Source organism: Mobula hypostoma, chromosome 24, assembly GCF_963921235.1.
Source record: "Mobula hypostoma chromosome 24, sMobHyp1.1, whole genome shotgun sequence".
Classification (NCBI taxonomy): Eukaryota; Metazoa; Chordata; class Chondrichthyes; order Myliobatiformes; family Myliobatidae; genus Mobula; species Mobula hypostoma.
The window spans coordinates 28,417,807-28,439,767 of NC_086120.1; the positions used below are offsets into that span (position 1 = coordinate 28,417,807).

The following is a 21,961-nucleotide window of genomic DNA, read 5'->3' on the forward strand; positions in this document are numbered from 1 at the left end:
ATAAAGTGGAATGGTCAGGAAAGGAGTATGGTGCAGTAAAAAAAAGGCATCATAATGTCCATGTTAAAAACTGATACTACTTTTAGATGATGTTACCAAAGAGCAACATATTAATCAAAATAGACTGCTTTGACAGAGCATTAAACCACCAAATTCTGTGTGGTAATCCAAGCCCCAAAAATGGAACGTAACTTGAACCCAAAGATACTGCCAAATCTTGGCATATTGATGGAGACAGTGTATGACTTTTTGGGAAACTGTTGTTCCAAAACCAAGGGTCATTTAGTAGCAAGGTAAATGTTGTTTTTGGTGTAAATACTGTGGTTGCAATCAAACAATGCAAGCAACTCTGTCACAAAACAAAGCAGGCAGAAGCCAATTGAAGACTACGTTTCGCTTCAAGAATCAGTTTTGCATTTTTACTACAGAAACAACAAGCCAAGCACAGTATTAACAACTGACTTAAAATTTAGCCTTTTTCCCCCTTGAAAAATACACAAAGAAAAGATTAAATCATTGTCTCCCATGTACTTGAAATTTCAAGAAGTGATCATTCAAGCTCTCGAAAGGAGCCAGCTTTACGTCCACAAAAGCTGTTTAAAAGTTCGGGTGCAGCAGTTGTACTGTCTCTTCATTCCCTCATCCAACCTTGTGTGTGTTGAGTTCAGGTGAGATAAATAGGTTACAAGGTCCAGGGCAGTCCAATTTTGGAGTCCACAGCTTATAAAGTCTCTTCCAAATGACAGTTTTGCCACTGGAAAAACATTTAGTTTCACACTGGAGTATGGACATGAAGACAAGAGTTAGAGCAAGGTAGGCAAGGAACCAGACTTCTGGATAATTCCAAACTTAGGGCAATTCCACTTTTGTTCTCAGGTTTGGGTTCAACTTTGCTTCGTAACTCACTCAGTGAAGATACTGTATGCTCCTCTGATTGTATGGGCTACCATGGCAAACAGATTGCCTTTCTTCAGTTTAATATAGACAGACAATCTGGCATAAACAAAGTTCCAGTTTTCCAAACAAAAAGATAACAAAAAATATTGCTGGAGACTGTCACTGAGCACTGGTAACACAATTAGAAGACTCTGCAATTGGAGCTGTATCAGAAATAACACACAGTTGTCCTGCCAATACTCCGTTCACTAATGAAACACACTTTCTTCATTTTACATCAGACGTATATTTACAGACTGAAAGCCAACACATTTTATTCCAATACATTTGCTTGTGCTAACTGGCATAATTTGAAATCAGACAGATATAATTTTTAGAAGCAACCACTTTGAACAGTGGTGATTTATATTTACACTTCCTCCCAGGCTCATTTCAAAATGCAAAAATAAATTGTGCACAAAATCTCTGCGCTTACTCATACATCTCCACTCTGTTATCTTCTTGCACAAGAGAAATAAAAGTAGTTTGCAAAAGACATGTTACATCTGCACGAAGACTTACTGCACCCACCCTCCCTTCAGCTCTGAATCACATATATTAAATCACTTCATTTAAATTGCCAAAAAACACAATAAAATTCTGACTTGGTTAATAATTAAAAAGGGAAATCTGTTTTTATGGCCCTGCTTGGTTTGCATATTAACACCCCTGATAACTGGGTTTACCCTTGCTCCAATAAATGCTAAAAGGACTTGTTCAGATTTTAGACAGAAATGGAACAAAACACAATTGTCCCCAAAACATGGTAAAAACATTTGTGTAACATTAGCAAATAATTAATTTCACAAAACTGCCATAATAATCATAGTGGTCAAAATATTTGGTACCAATGAATTTTATTCTGTTTGATGGAATCTCATTATGTTAGACTCAATAAAGGGACAATTGCCTTACAAAAAAATGGATGTTGTTTTGTTAGCAACAATAATTTCGAGCCTGGAAAAATAATTTCTAGTCTGGAACGAAAACAAAATATTTTAAAATCAGCCCATGATGACCACTTATTCCTGATCTCAGAAATTCAGAACTTATCTGAGATTCAAACATCCCTATAGTCTGCATTTCTGGTAATCAATAGAATTTTGCTGCTTTTCTCTTGGAAACTCATTCTGTACTCTGATTGGTTAATAATTTCATAAAGAGAACTAGCCCGTTCAGATTTATTTCCCCAGCCTGATTTATACTATTAAGAAATCGCTTTAGATATAGAAATGCCCATATTGTAGGAAATGCTTCACCGGTAATTCTAAAGAGTTCCTTGTGAAATTGTACATTTCAAATGCACAAAGCAAATCCACTGATCCTGCTTGACCCTCAGAGGTTTTTGTCTGATATTGTGGCATTTTAGGTTTAGTCACTCAGTTTGGTTTGTGCATTTGAGTTCCAGATTCCAGCTTCTATAGACGATATTGGGGTTAATCCAGTTATCAACATCTAACCTAACTGAGACAGAACCAATGGCATCTTTCAGTCTCCCATATACTTTGAAGATAGAATGGCTCAGTCACATTACAGTCCTGACTGCTGCTTCCTCAATGGAAGCAACAACCCGTTTCAGTGAACATGCAAATGCAGATTTTTATAACACATTAATTTTTTCCCCCAGATCTGATGTTTTATTGTATTTACAAAAATGTGACCAAAAATATTTGAACCATCAAATACTTAAAGGTGCTTGGATTTTTCAATGCTAACAATAAGTAGCTTTCCTTCTTTCTATTTTGCTCAGTTAACATCTCAAGTACTGAAGCCCTAACTAGTCAGTCAGTTCGAATGGGCAGGTTAGGTTGTTCCCACACTGAACATCAGATTATCATTGCCAAGCTCCATCAAGTCCACAAAGGAACGATTCAAGGATGTTCACAGAAACTGACTGATTTTTAAAAAAAAGCCTTTACTGACTTACTAGATCCCTTGGCTCATGAATACTCAAAATGGAGAGACATTTAGGATATTTTTGAGAGCCTAGAGTCCATTTGCCAACAGCACACAGAAGCCCACTATGACCCACTCCTGTCTGCCTTGACAAACTCCTCCTTGCTCTACTTGTAACAGGTTCTGCAGGGTCCCACATTGTCTTCTTCAGCCACCTCCCATCAGGAAGATCCTTAAACCCAAGAGCTGGCTTAAGGATCAGTGAACACTAGGAACAGTGTTCAGACAGGACACCCATTGGAACTTCTGCTTTTCACTGAAAACCTAAGCAAGTAACCCCAAGGGGTAGAACCAGAGTAAGAATGATCAAGTCTGGGATTTCAGTGCAATATACCTGCCAAACAACAATGGCGATTATACTGTACTCTTTTCCCAGCTTTTGTTTAAAAACAACTGATGATTTAATAAAGTTTGTTTACGATGATCTGATTATATGGCACAATGCAACTTCAACGACACGTTTTCGAAAGCTAGGGAATCTCTTACCAATGTTTGGTATTTCATAACCATACAAAATTGAAAAAAAAACCGAACAAGTTCTCTTAGTGGGGTTGTATAATTGGAGCAAGGGTGTAATAGCAGCAATGAAAAAATGAGAAGGATTTTTGGAGCAAGTCTTAACATACACTAATGAATACAATTTTCATTGCGAAGGAACAATGTCACATCTACTTGTTGTGTAGGTGTGTTGTGTATGGACTGCCTGGTTCATAAAATTTATTTGAACACTTTCACCCTCTTCTTAACTAAGCTGTTGGAGATCACAGCACAGCCTGAGGTATAAAGAGCCAACTGATTCCCATACACTAACAAATGCAGAGCCAACCTTTTTTTTAGATTCTGTTGATAACTTTTCTGCTACAATTTGAGGGGAGGGGAGATCAGGAAACTCCTATTGACAGACAAGGATTTGAGGTCAAATTCAGGGTTGCTGACTCAAGTTATGGATCAGGCAACTAGAGCTTGGAGTGAGAGCTTTGGAAAGTAATGAAGTACACCCTGATATTATTTTCAATCTGCACTCTCCCCTCTTAATGTATTCACTTTTATTAAGAGCAAGACATGACACAGTCCCTGGATTGGAATCCCACTTGGAATCATCAGTGTTTATGCAACCCTAACTTACATGGCCATATGCACCAGTACTGTTGGTGACTAAAAGATTTGCATATTTTAAATATAAAAGCATTGTTTTGTTTTATTTCACATTAACTTTTAGTCCCTTACTATCCTGGCTGCATACCCAGCCAGGAAAACCCTTCTCTCTCCTTGCTGGGCACCCATTCCTCTCTGTCCTGGAGTTTCCAGTTTGAACATGAAGACATATACGTTACTTTTTTTTCTTTTGAGAAAGGGACAACTCCCCAAACAAAACAAAAATATACACTCAAATGAAGTAGGAAATCAGTCGGCCCTTTACACTGAGAAAATAAAATGCATTTAGTTTCAGAACAGAATACTGTGAAATATCATGAATTCCACACATCATATCTGATAAAGGTACTGAGGTAGATTGTCCCAGAAAATTACATCGCACCATATCCTTCTGCCCCATTTTCAGCAATAATACATATTCATACTCTAAACCTTTTTTGTTTTGCGTAGACTGTAAATTGGGATTCTGTACAGTGATCTCTATAACATTAATAAAAATAAATAAAATATTAATTTTTTGAATATAAGAAAATCTTCAGAATTACAAAAGTTTGTGAATTTTTTTCTGGTTATTGTAGAGTGAAACAGCCTCTAAGTGTATATTAGAGTGAGGGGCTGTTACTTGGTTTCCGCTAGGTTATGTTACATTAAGGAAATCTAGGCACCTTAGAGCTAACACTTTACACTATATACAACAGAACAATTTCTATTAATAATCTTGTTATTTTCCTCCCAGACTCACTATAGACTCTTTCCCACCCAAAAGGCAACATAATTGTACATCTAAAAGGCCTCACTCCCTAGCCACACTTCTCTTGCCTTTCTCCCTTACCATTAGTTTGCCTGATAAAAGATCCTGACACACTCCCTCTACCCAGAGGCTGCTGGACTGGGTGAACTTCTCTAGTATCTTCTGTTTTTATTAGTCATTCTCCTCTCTCTGTTACTTAAGCTTTAAGCCCAGCCTTGAACAGATGATTTAAAGCTCTCGATAGGTATGAACAGCTTTGCCTTTCCTTTCGACCGACAGTGTGATTTGTTGATGAGCATCTCTGATCTGACAGCACAACTCCCCTTCCTCGTTTATGAGGACAAAATTGTACAACTCCCCACCTCTCAGCCAACACTGCAGTGGTTCAAAAAGGTGGCATATGTCTGAGGGTGGGGTACAAACTGGGACAAGGCAATAAATGTCAGTCTCCTTTAGTTCTAAAGTGCCAGTTCTCTCCTCCCTCCATTCTCTCATGGTCACTTCCAAGTGACCTGCTTGCATGTGAGATCAGCTATTTTTAACATGGATCAGTAGGCTGGGAAAAGCACTGTAAAAAATACTTTGAAAGAGGGATTGTAGAAAACAAATGGAGATACACATGCAATTGAAAGGAATTAAAAAATCCCCTTGCAACTGGCCACAATTTTCTAGTGTGTAATTTTAACTGTGGCAAATTGTTTGCCTTCTCCCCACATCGAATTCCTGAAATTCCCAACCAGTTGACATTTGTGGATTACATATTTAACAAAAAGTCAGGATGCAATCAGTATTTATGGATGTGGGCAATTTTTATCTACAGACATTGCTGTTGCAGATCAAGGAGGAAGGTAATTAATCCTACCTGATCACTGTTTAAAATGACAGCATCTTTGGGAGTTTGAGTCGTGTCCCTACCTAGTTTGGCAGCCAAAAGGTAACCTGGAGCAGCATAATGGAGAAAGGTTTTGGTTCACTCTAAGGGTTGTGAAGTGGACAGGTAATTTTGAGAAAGCCTCTTTGGGTGGGGCAGTGCTGGGAAGGGCGATGTTAGAAAGGATTGTGGGATCTCAGAAGAGCAAATTATTTTGACTTGTATGAAATAAAAGCTCCTGTTGGGTATCAACAACAAGGATCTGGTGACTGATCAGGTGACTGGTGTACTTATTAACTGAGGAAGATTACTCCTCTGTAAGGTAAAATTTGGAAACTTTAAGACATTCAACTCTGTACTTGGGGAAAAAATAGCTCACGCTGATGGGTTAAAATACTGATAGTATTTAATGGGGTCTTGTAGTTTAGTTTGGCAATAACCAATTAGATTTGCAATGTCAACGTGAGTTAGTCAACCTTGCAGATGGCAAGGTGTACATCATAAAACTAACATTCACTTCTCTTAGAAGACTTCTTTTCATCCACACTACCAGCCTATACTTACAAGGAGCTGGTGCTCAAGGTCAGCTTGCACCTCTGCATTTATCTTAATTTGTGGACTGGCCCATGACTGTTGTGAGATTAGGATCAGCTCAAGTTCCTTTCCCAGCTCCCACGGGAAAACAGTTTGAGGTTTTGAGTCCAGACCCTTTAATTATTGGAGTGAAGCATAAGGAAGGAACCCATCCTGTCCACTGCCAGATGAATATAACTAATTTTAATGGATGGTAAGGCTTTGGATAAAGTTGAGGATGGTTACAGGTGATCTGGTGTCTATGAGCCACTGGGCTCAGTGTTCTTCACAAAAAACACAGTACTGATGTCTTTATTTATTCATTTTCAGGATTTGGACTTTGATGGCAATGCCATCCCCAATTACTCCTGAGCTGAGGACAGTTAAGAATCATGAACATGGTATATTTGCATTATTTGTCTATTGTTAGGAAACAAATTAAACGTTCCATTCTACTTTCACTCTGAACAATCCTCCTTTAGCTTCTTCACCTCCAATACGAGCTTGGAATGCCAGCTCATTGTACTCAATTAAGGAAGCTTAAAAAGCAAACTGAATTAAGCTTATGGATGTGCTAACTTTTGTTTCAAAATTTGGCACATCAGCCTCTTCCTAGTTTTCTCTTTTCAGTCCGTGGAGAATAGCAGCCGACCACGTGAGCCTTGAAGTCAAATGAAACATGTTCTTTCCACATACCTATCCAACAATTCCTTCACTGCTTACCAATGCAAAATGATACAGAATGTGATGAAAACTTCATCCTTTCCTCCTGCTAGCTATGCCCTCTGAAGCTAGTCATACAGAACATTGATTTTAAGGCTAGACTGTTTAACCTGTTGATGTCAACCCCGTGACTCGTGCTGTCTCTAAAGTCACATAAAGCTTTAAAAGAGGTCTGTGAAAAGCAAAAAAACAGAATCTGAAACCCAGAGCTCAGTTTGATGCAAATTCTTTGCTCCCTGACAACTGTCCTCAAGTGCCAGATGTTAACAAAGAAATCACTTGCACTGGTCCAAATTCTACACAAACAAATCATGCCACAAGGACCACTGGCCCTCAGAGGCACACTTTTCATTTCTGCAAAGCCTTTCTTGAAGAGGAGAGAATACAGCAAACATCAAATTTGTACAAAAACAACACACACACAAAAGAAAAAAAACAGCAGCTATTGGTCTGAGGAACTGTTATCCAACCATTGCATCTGAAATGATTTCCAACCAGGATTTTCTCTTAAGGTATGTATCAATGCTAATTGTGGGAACTTGTCAGAAGATTTCAGCTTACTTTTGCTTTTCTGATCTGCAAGATTCCCACTGTTAAAATGTTCATGTCAGGAAAATTAAATTGTATTTTCTGTCATTTTTTACTGTAGATGTTTCTTAGTTTCCACCTGAAGAAATGTTGTCCCACCCAATATCCCCCTTTCACTCCCTGAAAATCAGGCCTAAACTCTGACTCAGCCTCAAGCGCTCCACAGAAGAAAGTTGTAAAGGTCACTTCCTGGCTGGGACAGTGACATTGATACAGCCTTGGAAATTAACCACTGATATGATTGTGATGTGGTGTGCTGTGGGTGTGTGTATGTATGTGTATGTGTGTGTGTGTGTGTGTATGTGTGTGTGTATGTATGTGTGTACGCGTGCATACATGTCTGTGTATCAGTATATATGTACATATGTAATGTACAGCTGTGCATGTATGGCTGTGTGATGTATGTACATGTATTCACCATATGAACGTGTATATATTTCTACAGTTATAGAATATGCGCAAGTTTTCTTTGTCTCTTCACAGTTTGATTCATATACATAACCAACCACTTGGCAGAAAAAATGACTTCTTTTAAATGAATGCAAGGTCCTTTTCCTTATGTGGCAAACTGTGGCAGCCATAATTGAGTCCTGAGATTCTAAGGGCCCAATACATGAAAGTGATAAAGAAATGGGAGGTAGAGAAAATGTTATGAAGGGCTTGACCTTGGTAAGGACAATATTCGCCCATTCTTCTTGCCTCCATTCATGTGGGTGTACGGTATATGTTCGTCATAGTTGCCCCTCAGCCCCATGGTGGGCCCATTGTCTCGGCTGTGACTAAGAGGGGTTTCGGTTTGTGAATAAGAAGAAGGGTCAAGCGGAATGCTTTCCATATTCTCAAAATCCATGTCATATTCCTCTGTGTCAGGAGGCTTGTTATCCTCACTGTAGTAGAAAGAGACATCATGAAAACTTGGGTGAAGATCATCTTTCAGCATCCCAATGATCTCCACAAATGTGGGTCTTGACTTTGGATTGTATTGCCAACACATCTGCATCAAAGTGTGTCTGAAATAACAAGAGCAGATATGAAACAGATCTTAGAAAATAAAAAGTTACCAGAGCAACATACAATTATCACATAGATAAAGTGAACATATACAACTTACGGGAGAATTGCTAGTGTAACTAGTTCAATTTGAGAGAGAATAAATTACAATGAAGAAAAGTGGGGAAATAAGACCAACAAGATTGCTCTAATGGGTGGTGTAGATCTACTGGTAAAAAAAATGAAATCAATTCCTTAGAAAGAGGTGATATAGGACTGGGAAATGTAGAATCATTGTGGGTAGAGTTAAGGAACTGCAAGGGTAAAAAGACCTGATAGGAATTATATAGAGGCCTACAAACAGAAGCCAGAACTTGGGCTACAAATTACAATGGGACATAGAGAATGCACATCAAAAGGACAATGTTGATAGTCATGGGAGATTTGAATATGCAGGTAGATTGGGAAAAAAAAAATCAGGTTGGTGATGATTTTGGATCCCAAAAGGGGGAATTTCTAGAATGCCTATGAGATGGCTTTTTCGAGCAGCTAGTGGCTGAGCCCGCTAGGGGACCAGCTATTCTGGATTAGGTATTGTGTAATGAACTGGGTTTGATTAGGGAGCTTAAGTTAAAGGAACCCTTAGGAAACAGTGATCATAACATGATAGAATTCACTCTGCAATTTGAGAGGGAGAAGCAAATATATCAGTATTACAGTGGAGTAAAGGGAATTACAGTGGCACGGAAGAGGAGCTGGCCAAAGCTGATTGGAAGTGGACAGCAGCAGGGATGATATCATAGCAGCAATGGCTGGAGCTTCTGGGAGCAGTTTGGAAGACGCAGGATAAATACATCCCAAAGAAGAAGCAGTATTCTAAAGGGGGGATGATGCACCCGTGGCTGACAAGGGAAGTCAAAGCCAACATAAAAGCAAATGAGAAAGCACAGAATAAAGCAAAAATAAGTGGGAAATTAGAGGATTCAGAAGCTTTTAAAACCGACAGAAGGCACCTAAGAAGCCATAAGGAGTGAAGAGCTGAAAAATGAAGGCTGGCTAGCCAATAATATGATAAGGGATACCAAAAATTTTTTTCGGATATATAAAGAGAAAAAGAGAGGTGAGAGAAGATATTGGACTGCTGGAAAATGACACTGGAGAGGTAGTAATGGGGGACAAGGAAATGATGGACAAACTGAGTAAGTATTTTGCATCAGTCTTCACTGTGGAAAATACTAGTAGTATGCTGATGTTTGAGAGTCAGGGGGCAGAAGTGAGTGCAGTTGTTATTACTAGGGTGAAGGTCCTCAAGAAGCTGAAAGGTCTGAAGGTAGATAACACACCTGGGCCAGACGGACGGCATCCAGGGGTGCTGAAGAGATTGTGGAGGCATTAATAATGACCTTTCAGAAATTACTAGATCCTGGCATGGTTCTGAGGACTAGAAAATTGCAAGAACTCTTCAAGAAGGGAGGAAGGCAGAAGAAAGGAAATTATAGGCCAGTTAACCTGACCTCAGTAGTTGGGAAAATGTTGGATTCGATTGTTGAGGGTAAAGCTTTCAGGGTACTTGGAGGCACATGTTAAAATGGACCAAAGTCAGTATGTTTTGCTTAAGAGAAAATCTTGGCTGACAAATGTGTTGGAAATATTTGAGGAAATAACAAGCAGAATAGACAAAGGAGAATAAGTATACTTGGATTTTTAAAAGGCCTTTGACAAGGTAAGCAAGACAAGAATCCATGGTATTACAGGGAAGATTCTAGCATGGATAGAGTATTGGCTGAATAGCAGGAGGCAAAGAGAGGAAATAAAGGGAGCCTTTTCTGTTGGTATTGGGAACTCATCCTTTTACGTTGTATGTCAATGATTTGAATGATGGAATTGATGGCTTTATGCTAAGTTTATGGATCTTACGAAGATACATGGAGGGGCAGGTAGTAGGGAGGCTACCGAAGGACTTAGACAGATTAGAAGAATGGGCAAGGAAGTGGCAGATGAAATACGGTGTCAGAAAGTGTATTGTAATGCCCTTGGAAGAAGGAATAAAAGTATAGACTATTTTCTAAAAGGGCAGAACATTCAAAAATTCAAGGTGCAAAGACACTTGTGAGTTCTTGTGTAGATTCCCAAAGTTAACTTGAGTCAGTGGTGATGAAGGCAAATGCAATGTTAGCATTCATTTCAAGAAGACTAGAATATAAAGGATGTAATGCTGAGGCTTTATAAGGCACTGGTGAGGGCTCACATAGAGTATTGAGAGTAGTTTTGGGCCTCTTATCAAAGAAAGGATGTGCTGACATTTGAGAGGGTTCAAAAAAGGTTCACGAAGATCTCACTGAAACCTATGGAATGTCGAAAGGATGTTTCCTATAATGGGAGAAGTCCAGGACCAAAGAGCACACCTCAGGATAAAGGGATGCCCATTAAATGAATTTGCTGAAGATTGCAACCTTAGTAAGTGAATAATCATAGAGGAATTGCTTTAGCCAGAGGATGGTGAATCTGTGGAATTTGTTGCCACAGGCGGCTGTGGAGGCCAGATCACTGGGTGTACTTAAGGCAGAGGGTAATAGGTTCCTGATAAGTCAGGGCAAGAAAGGTTGTGGGGAGAAGCCAGGAGAATAGGGTTAAGAGGGAAATGGGTCAGCCATGATTAAATGATGGAACAGACTTGATGGGCCAAATGGCCTGATTCTGCTCCAATGTCTTATGGTCTAATAACTTGATGGACTGGATGGCCTTCCACATGCCTTAACAATACCACAATTCCAACAGCACAGGAGAAAATCCATGTGTCCATATTAACAGTTTCTACACTGCAATCAGAAAGTAACTACAATTCCCGGCATAAAATGAACTTCACTTTTAGCCATTTCCTGTACCATTCTCAGACATGTACACAAAAACTAGAGAGGCACTCCAGAGCAATGCTTAAGAAAATTTTTTAGTATCAGAAGCATTAAGACTTTGAAAAATCGTGACTATCAAGTTACTAATTCCCCCCTCCCCTGCTGAAAGAAAACTATGTGAGGAAGGCTTAAGAGAAGAATGGAAGCAAAGAAAAATTATGAGTGACAAGGAAAAAAATGTTCAGGGTAACCTAGATGGAGAAAGACTGGGACAGGAAGAAGGAAATTACATTAAATTAATTTGCTGAAGATTGCAACCTTAGTAAGAGAATAATCATCAAGATATTGTAATCAGATAAACCCCAGGGTTGGCTCATTCAGATGACAGGTTAATGGTCAAGGTACTATAACTGTCTTTGCTGATGGACTAAACCCAAAGTAACTACCTGTTGATGAGACGAGGAGAAAGATAACAATAAATATAAACTGAAATCAGACTCACAGTCGATCAGCACAGTTTTCTGGCCGATCCAAATAGGCTCCATCCATCACATATTTAAGAACTTGTTCGTTTGAATATCCCTGGTATGGTTGTTCTGCTAGAGTGCTGATCTCCCAAAGCACAACTCCAAATGACCTAACAATGAACACAAAAACACATAGTTTAAAACTGAGCAAAGTGCACATTAAACAAGAACTTCCAATCTATATGAACATTTAAAAAATCTTAAAAGCATTGAAGGATGACATTCAGTGCCAGACGTCCCACCTCTCCCAGAAGTTCCGGGAGTCTCCCGTGTATTGATAGCGGCTCCCTGACGCCCAGAAATTATATACAATATCCAGGAAATCGATTTTTTTTTGAGAGGGAGAGTGAGAGCGAGCACCCTGATTGGTCTCTCTTTGTGTTAATTAGTCCTATCAGTTTTCTCTGTGGGCGGGCTTTACAGTCGACCTCAAAAATAATGACAGTGTTGCTCGCTGCACTGTTTGCAACAGTGACTTTTCTATTGCCCATGGTGGGTTAAAATGTAAAAGACATGTTGAGGTGAGTTTAACAGGTGTGATTCATTCATTAGCATAGCTAACGTTATTTAAACTAGCTGGCTAGCTGCTAAGGAGCTACTCTATTGATGTCCTACGTGATGAGGCCAAACTTCCTGTAGACTTGCTTAAGGTTGTAATAGAATAAAAAAAGACTCCATGATAATATAAGTACATATTTTAATGTCATATTTTCCGCATATACCCAACTTGGTTTACAGATTAGACAAAATCACTAAACAAAGTATTACATACACCCTTGGAGGTCGACTGGGGGGGGGGATATGGGGTTGCAGGGGATGGGGGTGCTACCTCCCTGAAATCGTGGTGCTACCTCCCTATAAATGAGTTTTTGCAGGGTGGGATGTCTGCAATGTCTTCATGCATGAGTGTACCAAAACCTCACCGGCTTCTTTCATAACACTACAAATTTGAAAGCTACTATGAAATCTGATTGCACTATACTGTAAGGCGGTGTTCAACAAGTGAATGAAGAAATTTCTTATTTCCTTTCAATTCTTTTGTCCATTGTTTTAAGCTCTAGGACCTCTGGAGTACGAAAAGACCATAAAAACAGAAAATTCTGTAAATACTTACCTGGTCAGGCCATATCTGTAGGAAGAAAAACAAAGCTAATTTCTTCGACCTGAAATTTTAGCTCTGTTTACCATCCACAGATGCGGTCTCACCTGTTTGAGTATATCTAGCATTTTCTGTTGTTTTTTGTAGATATTTCAGATTTCCTGCATTTGTAGGTTTTAAAACAAGTCTTACACTCACTGGACTTTAGAATGAGGAGTGACCTTAAACATATAACATCCAAGGTGACTTGAATGAGTATATCTTGGTTGTGGTTCTTCCTTCATGGGATAAATCTAGAACAAGGGGGGATAAATCTAGAACAAGGGGGAATATTTTCGGAATAAGAAATCATTCATTAAAGGTTGAGATGGCAAGATATTTCATCCCTCTGAGGACTGTAAAATCTTTAAAATTCACCGGTCTGGAGAGCTGTGGAGGTTGCATATTTGAACATACTGAAGCCTTAAACAGATTTCTGGGTTGTAGAAGATTCTATGATTATGAAAAACAGAAAAAGTGAGGGATAAGTTTGATCAGTCATGATTTTATTGAATGGGGGAGTAGGTTCAAAAGACCATATTGCCAACTTCTATTCCTATTATCTTGTTATGTACTGAATTGTTGTAAAAAGACATCTGGTTCACCAAGTCCTTCAAGCAAGAGCATCTGCCATTCATTCTGATCTCAAATATGACTCTAGAATTGGTCAGTCACAAAAAGGAACTGGCAATAAATACTATGTTTGTGAACAGTACCCACAGTCCCTGAATAAATAACATTGACAATCAAAATAGAATGAAAAAGTTACAGTAAAGTCTGCAAAGACTAGTTGCTCCATTTCACATAATGATACAGAATAAATGTTATTTTTTATGCACTACCTCCCAAGAGTTCCATTGGAATTTCATTCTCTGCCAAACATGATCATCCTGGCAAAATTACTTTAAGACTGACTCACCAAACATCGGAGTATGTAGTAAATACTCCATCTTTCAGGGATTCTGGAGCCATCCATCGCACAGGCAGCAACCCTTTTCCACCTTTACGATAGTAGTCTGTCTCATAAATGTCTCTGGTCATTCCAAAATCTTTATTGAAATAAAATCAATTACACGTCAGCTAGCAATTACACACAGCATATACATAGCAAGTACAGCAATAAATCAAATGATACCATACCTCAATATAATGGCATTAGTCATGAGTGAAACAGCCTGACTGAAATATATCAATGGACACAAACAGATTTTTTGCCTCTTACACCAATTTTCTGCATATATAAATACAGAAATGCATGTAATTAAAAGCTCTATAAGTTACAGAGAAATAAAGGGATACTTAGCTCATCTGTCTAGTTAGAAACCAAATGATGTCATCTAGATCACGGTATAATGGAATGAAATCTCTCTGCTCCACAACCCTATATCCACCAATTCACACATTTTAAGCAACGCACACAAAAGTTACTGGTGAACGCAGCAGGCCAGGCAGCATCTCTAGGAAGAGGTGCACTCGACGTTTCAGGCTGAGACCCTTCGTCAGGACTAACTGAAGGAAGAGTGAGTAAGGGATTTGAAAGTTGGACGGGGAGGGGAAGATCCAAAATGATAGGAGAAGACAGGAGGGGGAGGGATGGAGCCAAGAACTGGACAGGTGATTGGCAAAGGGGATATGAGAGGATCATGGGACAGGAGGTCCAGGGAGAAAGACCGGGGGGGGGGGGCCAGAGGATGGGCAAGGGGTATATTCAGAGGGACAGAGGGAGAAAAAGGAGAGTGAGAGAAAGAATGTGTGTATAAAAATAAGTAACAGATGGGGTACGAGGGGGAGGTGGGGCATTAGCAGAAGTTAGAGAAGTCGATGTTCATGCCATCAGTTTGGAGGCTACCCAGACGGAATATATAAGGTGTTGTTCCTCCAACCTGAGTGTGGCTTCATCTTTACAGTAGAGGAGGACGTGGATAGACATGTCAGAATGGGAATGGGATGTGGAATTAAAATGTGTGGCCACTGGGAGATCCTGCTTTCTCTGGCAGACAGAGCGTAGATGTTCAGCAAAGCGGTCTCCCAGTCTGCGTCAGGTCTCGCCAATATATAAAAGGCCACATCGGGAGCACCGGACGCAGTATATCACCCCAGTCGACTCACAGGTGAAGTGTTGCCTCACCTGGAAGGACTGTTTGGGGCCCTGAATGGTGGTAAGGGAAAAAGTGTAAGGGCATGTGTAGCACTTGTTCCGCTTACACGGATAAGTGCCAGGAGGGAGATCAGTGGGGAGGGATGGGGGGGATGAATGGACAAGGGAGTTGCGTAGGGAGTGATCCCTGCAGAATGCAGAGAGAGGGTGGGGGAGGGAAAGATGTGCTTAGTGGTGGGATCCCGTTGGAGGTGGCGGAAGTTACGGAGAATAATATGTTGGACCCGGAGGCTGGTGGGGTGGTAGGTAAGGACCAGGGGAACCCTATTCCTAGTGGGGTGGCGGGAGGATGGAGTGAGAGCAGATGTACGTGAAATGGGGGAGATGCGTTTAAGAGCAGAGTTGATAGTGGAGGAAGGGAAGCCCCTTTCTTTAAAAAAGGAAGACATCTCCCTCGTCCTAGAATGAAAAGCCTCATCCTGAGAGCAGATGCGGCGGAGATGGAGGAATTGCGAGAAGGGGATGGCGTTTTTGCAAGAGACAGGGTGAGAAGAGGAATAGTCCAGATAGCCGTGAGAGTCAATAGGCTTATAGTAGACATCAGTGGATAAGCTGTTGTTTGTTTTATTTTGCAATCACAAAATATGAGGTAGTGTAGATAGTATAATCTCATATTTATTGCTAATCGCAAATTGAAATTAAAATTAAATCAAAGGGGTGTTCTGAGTCAGCCACAGACCACAGACTGGAACTCCAGATGTCCAGACCAACTGAGGGTGATTGATTTCTATTCAGAAAGACATCAGCTTGATTTATTATTTCTTAAATCCTCTTTAGCCTTGTATTGCGGTCCTTTTCACACCAAACCCTACCTCCAATTTTAACTGTGTAATCCTCTCCCACCATGCAGTTTCGAGCAGCCAGATCTCTGTGGACAAACTTCTTTGCGTTAAGGTAAGCCATTCCATCTGAAATTTCAGCTGCCATCTGGATCATCTCCTTCAGGGTGGGTGGCTGGCGGCCTGGGTTAATCTGAAAGGGCCGATAATGGTCAGAGTTTAACAGTTAATTCTGTTTCTCTATGGATACAAGAGAACACGAAGGTTCCAAATAACTCAGGCTGCTAATTGAGGATAATAAATAAAAGGGTCATACCAGCAAGTTAATACGCTGGAAATTATTTCATTCACACGCATGACATTCCTGGATTACAGCAGTTTTCCCTCTCCTGTTTTCTCCCAAAGCTCCCCAATGCACGCTGCAATCTGCATCCTATTCCTGTTTCCTGTCCATTATTGCTTTGTGCCATCTCACCATTTGCTCCACAGTCCCCACTCTCACAATAACTCCACAGTCACAACTCTCCCCTGCTTAGTTCCTCAGACACATTTTTCTGAAAAATCTGATGTGTTGGGTTTATCTTTTTGTCTTTTTCTACTCATATACACGGTGTTTCACCAACCCAAAGTAATCTCATTCAATAAATTTAGAAAGCACTTCCTTTTACATTGCAGTTAGTATACAAAGGTGTAACATTAAAAAAAATTACAGATTACACGTAACTTCTTAAAATTTCATTTGCCTAAAGCTCCATCAGCACCAAATTACATTTAAATGCTAATAATCTAACATCTTCTTCTGCGGTTGTCCATCGAAATCCGATGACAATGTCCACTCCTTTAGCGGTGAGATCTTTGATGACTATACAGTCCTATCCTGGACCCACAAGCTCTATTGCAGGTGGGACATGTATATGTGGTAGTGGTGGTAACCATGGCTGCATTTCTCCTGGCTCTCTTCTGCTGTCTTCTGGTTGTTCTTTCCATCTCCAGAATACAAACCCCATCCCTACACAGCTGTTGCCAAGTGGTACAGTCAGCAGCAACATCTTCCAGGTCCTCAGGTCTGATCTTGCACTTCCTTAAAGCATTCTTCATCTGATCCTTATAGCGCTTCTTTGGCCCTCCAGCTGAGCGTCGACCATGATCTAGCTGGCCGTATAACACTCTGTGGGGTAGCCAACATTGGGGCATCCTTATCATGTGCCCCAGCCACTGCAGCTGACGCTGGGTGATCATGGCTTCAATACTCCTGCAGTTGGTCTTTACAAGTATTTCAGTGTGAGGCACCCGCTCACGCCAGGTAATTCCCAGAATTCGCTGGAGACAGCTTAATAATGACATGCATAATTTTTACAATGCTGTCAAAACCATCTACGGTCCAATAAATCGATGCGTTACTCCCCTAAAAACAGCAGATGGTCTAACACTTCTGAAGGATCAGAATACCATTCTGCTGAGGTGGGCTGAGCATTTTAACACCCTGCTTAATCAGGACTCTGACGCAGACCCCACCATCCTGGACGAACTGCCCGAATCTAACATCAGGGCATGTAACACAAGCAGCTTGATGGCATTGGTTTCGATTGTTTTAAGTAACCCGTATATGGTTGAAAAATTACCTCAGCATCTGGCCGTAATGAGCGCAAGTAACTCTTCAGATCGCCATGGACCATCAGTTCCATGATAACCAGTGTAGGCTGCCCTTTTGATACAACACCAAGCAAACGGACCTACAAAGAAAAACCTCAGCTCAACTCAGATTCAACAAGAATAATGTATTACATCTTTTATCAAAACCCTGCATGATGACACTTCTGATTAACACTTGCACACTGATTCAAGCTTTTATTGAAAATGTGTTGTACACCTGTCTAGTTATTCAAGATGTTGGTTGGCTTCCTTTGCCCAACAACTGACTGCATAATTGGTGGTCTTACTTTCACTTCCTTAGGAATCAGTCTGGAATTTGATACCTACCACAACATTTCAATCTATCTCTGACCAGTGAGTGAATGTGAGGCAGATGAAGAGATATTCCTTTAATCATCAGCTTATTATTTTACATCTTGGTGAGCAGCCATGAAGACATTACTCATTTGTCTGAATTTCCATATTGGGACTTCTCTTGTGTGTGGAAGATTAAGGATATATTAAAAGGAGTACTGTAAGAATCATACCACATGGTGACAGGTGAATGCCTTCATCACTGAGGCCTCATTCAGGAACTCGATGCGCTCTCGAAGACTGGCTGACTCATTAACAGTTTTCACCGCCACACGAGTTTCTGGGTATCCCTTCACAATATCCTTTGCAATCCCTTCGTAGACCATACCAAAGGAACCTTGCCCCAGCTCTCTTAGCAGCTCTATTTTATCGCGTGCAACCTCCCATTCATCTGGAACGTAGACTAGAAGGAATAATGTTACAAGCAATTAGTAACATTGCAATTGAAAAGAACAATAAACAAAAGCCCACAAAAATATGGGCTCTTGTATTAACTTTCTTTACATCTTGAAAAATAATAAACTCTAAAATGCAAATTAACCACGATGAAGCTAATTTTAACTTGGAAATCAGCTCTTCACATTTAAGTCAATGAATGCTACTTCACCTACTACTTTGCCAAATCAAAACAGCATTTATGATAATACTTTGGGAAAGCATTATCAGAGAAAACTTGCCACCAAGCCACATCAGCCAACGAACTAGTTAAAAAAAACCAGGATTTTTAAAATGTTTAAAATGAGGTGACAAAGGATGGAGGAGCATTTACACAGGGAATTCCAGAACTCGCAACTAGTGAACTTAAGGCCATCTGGCAATGGTGGAGCTATTAAAAAGATAGCTAACTGGTGTCAGATGAAGCACATAGAGATCTCTCAGGGATATAGAGCTATAGAAAATTACATAGAATCAAGGACGGAGTTAGACAAAATATTGGTTCATCAAAAACAAGGGTATACAGAAACAGATCTCAATGAGCTAGATGGGAGATGTGCCTTGTTTGGCTTTCGACTCTTCCTCACTGACAATTTACATCCAATATTTGAACCAGTAATTTGAATTTACCCAGTAGCCTGAAGGAGGTCAAATGTGGTAGTCACAAGCTGTGTTCTCAGTGATAACAACAGAAGGAATGGGGATGACTCTCACTGATTAGTGGTGCAAACCAGATGCAGAACTCAAGGAGGATAAGAATCAAGCTCCATGGAGGGAAATAGAAATGATGATTTTGGAAGAGTTGGAGCAAATGTTGAAGATTGTAGCACATGGAAGCTGGAGGTAAGACGAGGCATGGTAGTCCATTTTTCATAATCTTAGAGGCAGAGAGAAACAGAATTCTAGAATTCAGGCATTCGGGCCGGCTGGTGGCACAATGACATCAGCGCCGGACTCTGGAACGGAGGTTCCCGGGTTCGAACCCAGTCGGGTCCGCTCCCGAGTACGCTTTCCACCCGTGCCGAGTTGAGTGTCGAGATCGCAACTCGATCTTGTAAAATAAAAGGGAAAAATACTGCGAAATGTCTGTGTGAGGAGTGGTGCACCACACAGTCTCTCTCTCTCGCTCCGCGCCTTGTAAAGACATGAAAAAGACATCGTCCCGCCAACACGGGCGCACGCAGATGCACACACGCCAGAAAAAAAAGATTTTCAGGCACTCACCATCATTGGCACTAATGTATTCTGGATTTGAAGAAGTGTAAAACATCCCTGTAGGCAATTCTGTTCGCCTGAAAACAAAAAAGAATATTGCAATAAAACACTCAGATTAATTAAACAAAAGTTTCCAATGACTAAACAACACTGATATTCCATGACCTATTAAACAATCTATTTTTCCTTTACTATTCAGTTAAATAACTTCAGTATTTCAAGTCACACTAAATCTACACTCACTTCAGACGTAAATAAGAGATTTATATTTTATCAGGGCAATGATTTATTAATAATGGGCAATTATTGCCATTGATTTGTATTCACAGTGCAAGATCATATGCTTATATAAAAAAAATAACATTATACCCCTCCGTTCTATATAGATCTCACTTTCTTCCTGGATTGCCTTTTATATAATGCCTCACTCTCTACACTAAGCAGTAAGCAGATTGCAAGATGTCTACGAGTGTAGGAAGTGGCTAAAAAAAAATGGACATAGCACATCATAGCAGTGGAATTAGAGCCAGCAATAGCAAAAACAAAACCTCACTATGGCACTCTGATGATGAAACTCATCCTTCTAGGTCATAATAACCTGCACGAAGATGCAATTTGTAAACCAGTGCGATTCAGAAAGATAACATGCTGTACTGAGTCCAAAAGAAAGCAGGCACTATTTTAGCTACTTTAATCTTACTTTATGCAAAATCAATCATCTAAATCTGCCAATATCAAAATATAAAATTAAATTTACAATTATTCATGTATATATTTTTGGAAAACAGTGATTTGTTATAGTTAGTCTAACATGGGGAGAAAAACAGACTTTTCCTGTATGGCCCTGCCAGTTTGATTAAGGCTGGAAAATTCCTCTTTATTGTTATCGATCTTTGAACTCCAGAACATCGTGTTCAAAATATACAATGCAACAGTACCCTGAGGCCTCCAAACACTGCTGCTATACCATTATATGATGGGCGCTGTAAGTTCCTGATCATTTAGGTGGAGATGTTGCTGCACAGTGCTGTGTGCCATGGACAGAAGGAATAAGGAGGGCATGAGAAATAATAAATTTGAAGATAACACCACAAAGATGCAACTTTACCTCTTCTTTACCACCAAAAAGACAACTGGAACTACGATGATGAGCAGAATGGCGAGGATCGATGGCCCAATTATCTTGTAAATATCACTACCAGGATCTGTTTGCAAGGAAATAAATATTCACTAGATAGCAAGCTAAAACTTGATGTGGTGAAACATATTATACAATGGTGCAGGTAAGAAGGAGAAGTAGTAACGAATGGATCCAATTGTTTTACAAATGTCCTCCATTCACCAAGGAGGCAGGCTTCAGTAAAGTGAATATCGGAGATGGTGAGCCAATTCCAGTAGCTCATTGGTGAAACATCACCACTGTTCCAAACTAACCTGGAGTATTATTGTGATTAGTCTGAATTATTAACTTACAGAACTATTGACATGTAACTGTTAGAAGGTTCAAACTGTCAATCCAAGTCAATAACTACAGTAAATACAAGCCACAAATCTGCAACTACTGCAAATACCAACATTGGGTGGAGGGTCTTCAACCCAAAATAGTAACTTTGCTTTTCTTTCCATAGATGCTGACCTGGCATGTATTCCCAGCATTTTTGAGTCAAAAATCACTATTGGTTCAGATTTCTTAAGGACCAATTAAAAAACATTTTTTTTTATTAAGTATATTTCCATTCTGAGGAAAGTTTCAATCAATTAAGATGCACTAAGGAACAATGAATTAAACAAGTTTTTTTAAAAAACCTTTTCCAGGGAAATTCCAATCTATCAGAAAATACTAATTACTTCAGCGTATCCAGGTACACCTCTTAGCAAGTTTCCCTAACCACTTCTAAATCTGATGGGAAATGGTACAAGCAAATAAACATGCTGTGACGAGCAAGTACTATACAAAGTAGCAGCAGCTGTATGTTAACTGAACTTCCAAAATCTAGTTCTACTGAAATCAGTGGAATAGAATTTCAGAAGCATTACCGAACTTGGCATATACGACTAAATTACCAAATCAGTTCTTCCGTTTGAGAGTGAACTTTCGCAGGTATAATTGGTGTCACAGAACATCTAACGAGGGAATTTCCTAGCCTTTGGTCAAGTCAGCTCAGAGATTGAAAAAATTTTGAATTCAAAAGAAAATGAAAAATTAAAGAACATTTTCATCAGTCCTTATCAGATTGTTCAACATTTTATGCTGTTTCTAAAACCTAAATCTGGACAGATTAAAAAAAAATAGCCAGAAGGAAATGC

The 21,961-nt window shown here is 39.8% G+C and overlaps 1 protein-coding gene across 2 annotated transcripts in view; it reads right to left on the reverse strand.

Moving 5' to 3' along the window:
* Window positions 1-398: 398 nt before the first annotated feature.
* Window positions 399-21,961, reverse strand: part of LOC134337491 (insulin receptor-like) — a 226,202-nt gene continuing 204,639 nt past the window's right edge. For both annotated transcript variants that reach the window (XM_063032554.1, XM_063032553.1), the window contains 8 exons: window positions 20,763-20,859; window positions 19,664-19,731; window positions 18,178-18,407; window positions 17,620-17,730; window positions 16,031-16,190; window positions 13,980-14,109; window positions 11,898-12,032; window positions 399-8,563 (listed from right to left, as the gene is read on the reverse strand). In XM_063032554.1, coding sequence (XP_062888624.1) covers window positions 8,203-8,563; window positions 11,898-12,032; window positions 13,980-14,109; window positions 16,031-16,190; window positions 17,620-17,730; window positions 18,178-18,407; window positions 19,664-19,731; window positions 20,763-20,859 — 1,292 coding nt within the window. In that variant the 3' untranslated portion in view covers window positions 399-8,202. The remainder of the gene's footprint in view (window positions 8,564-11,897; window positions 12,033-13,979; window positions 14,110-16,030; window positions 16,191-17,619; window positions 17,731-18,177; window positions 18,408-19,663; window positions 19,732-20,762; window positions 20,860-21,961) is intronic.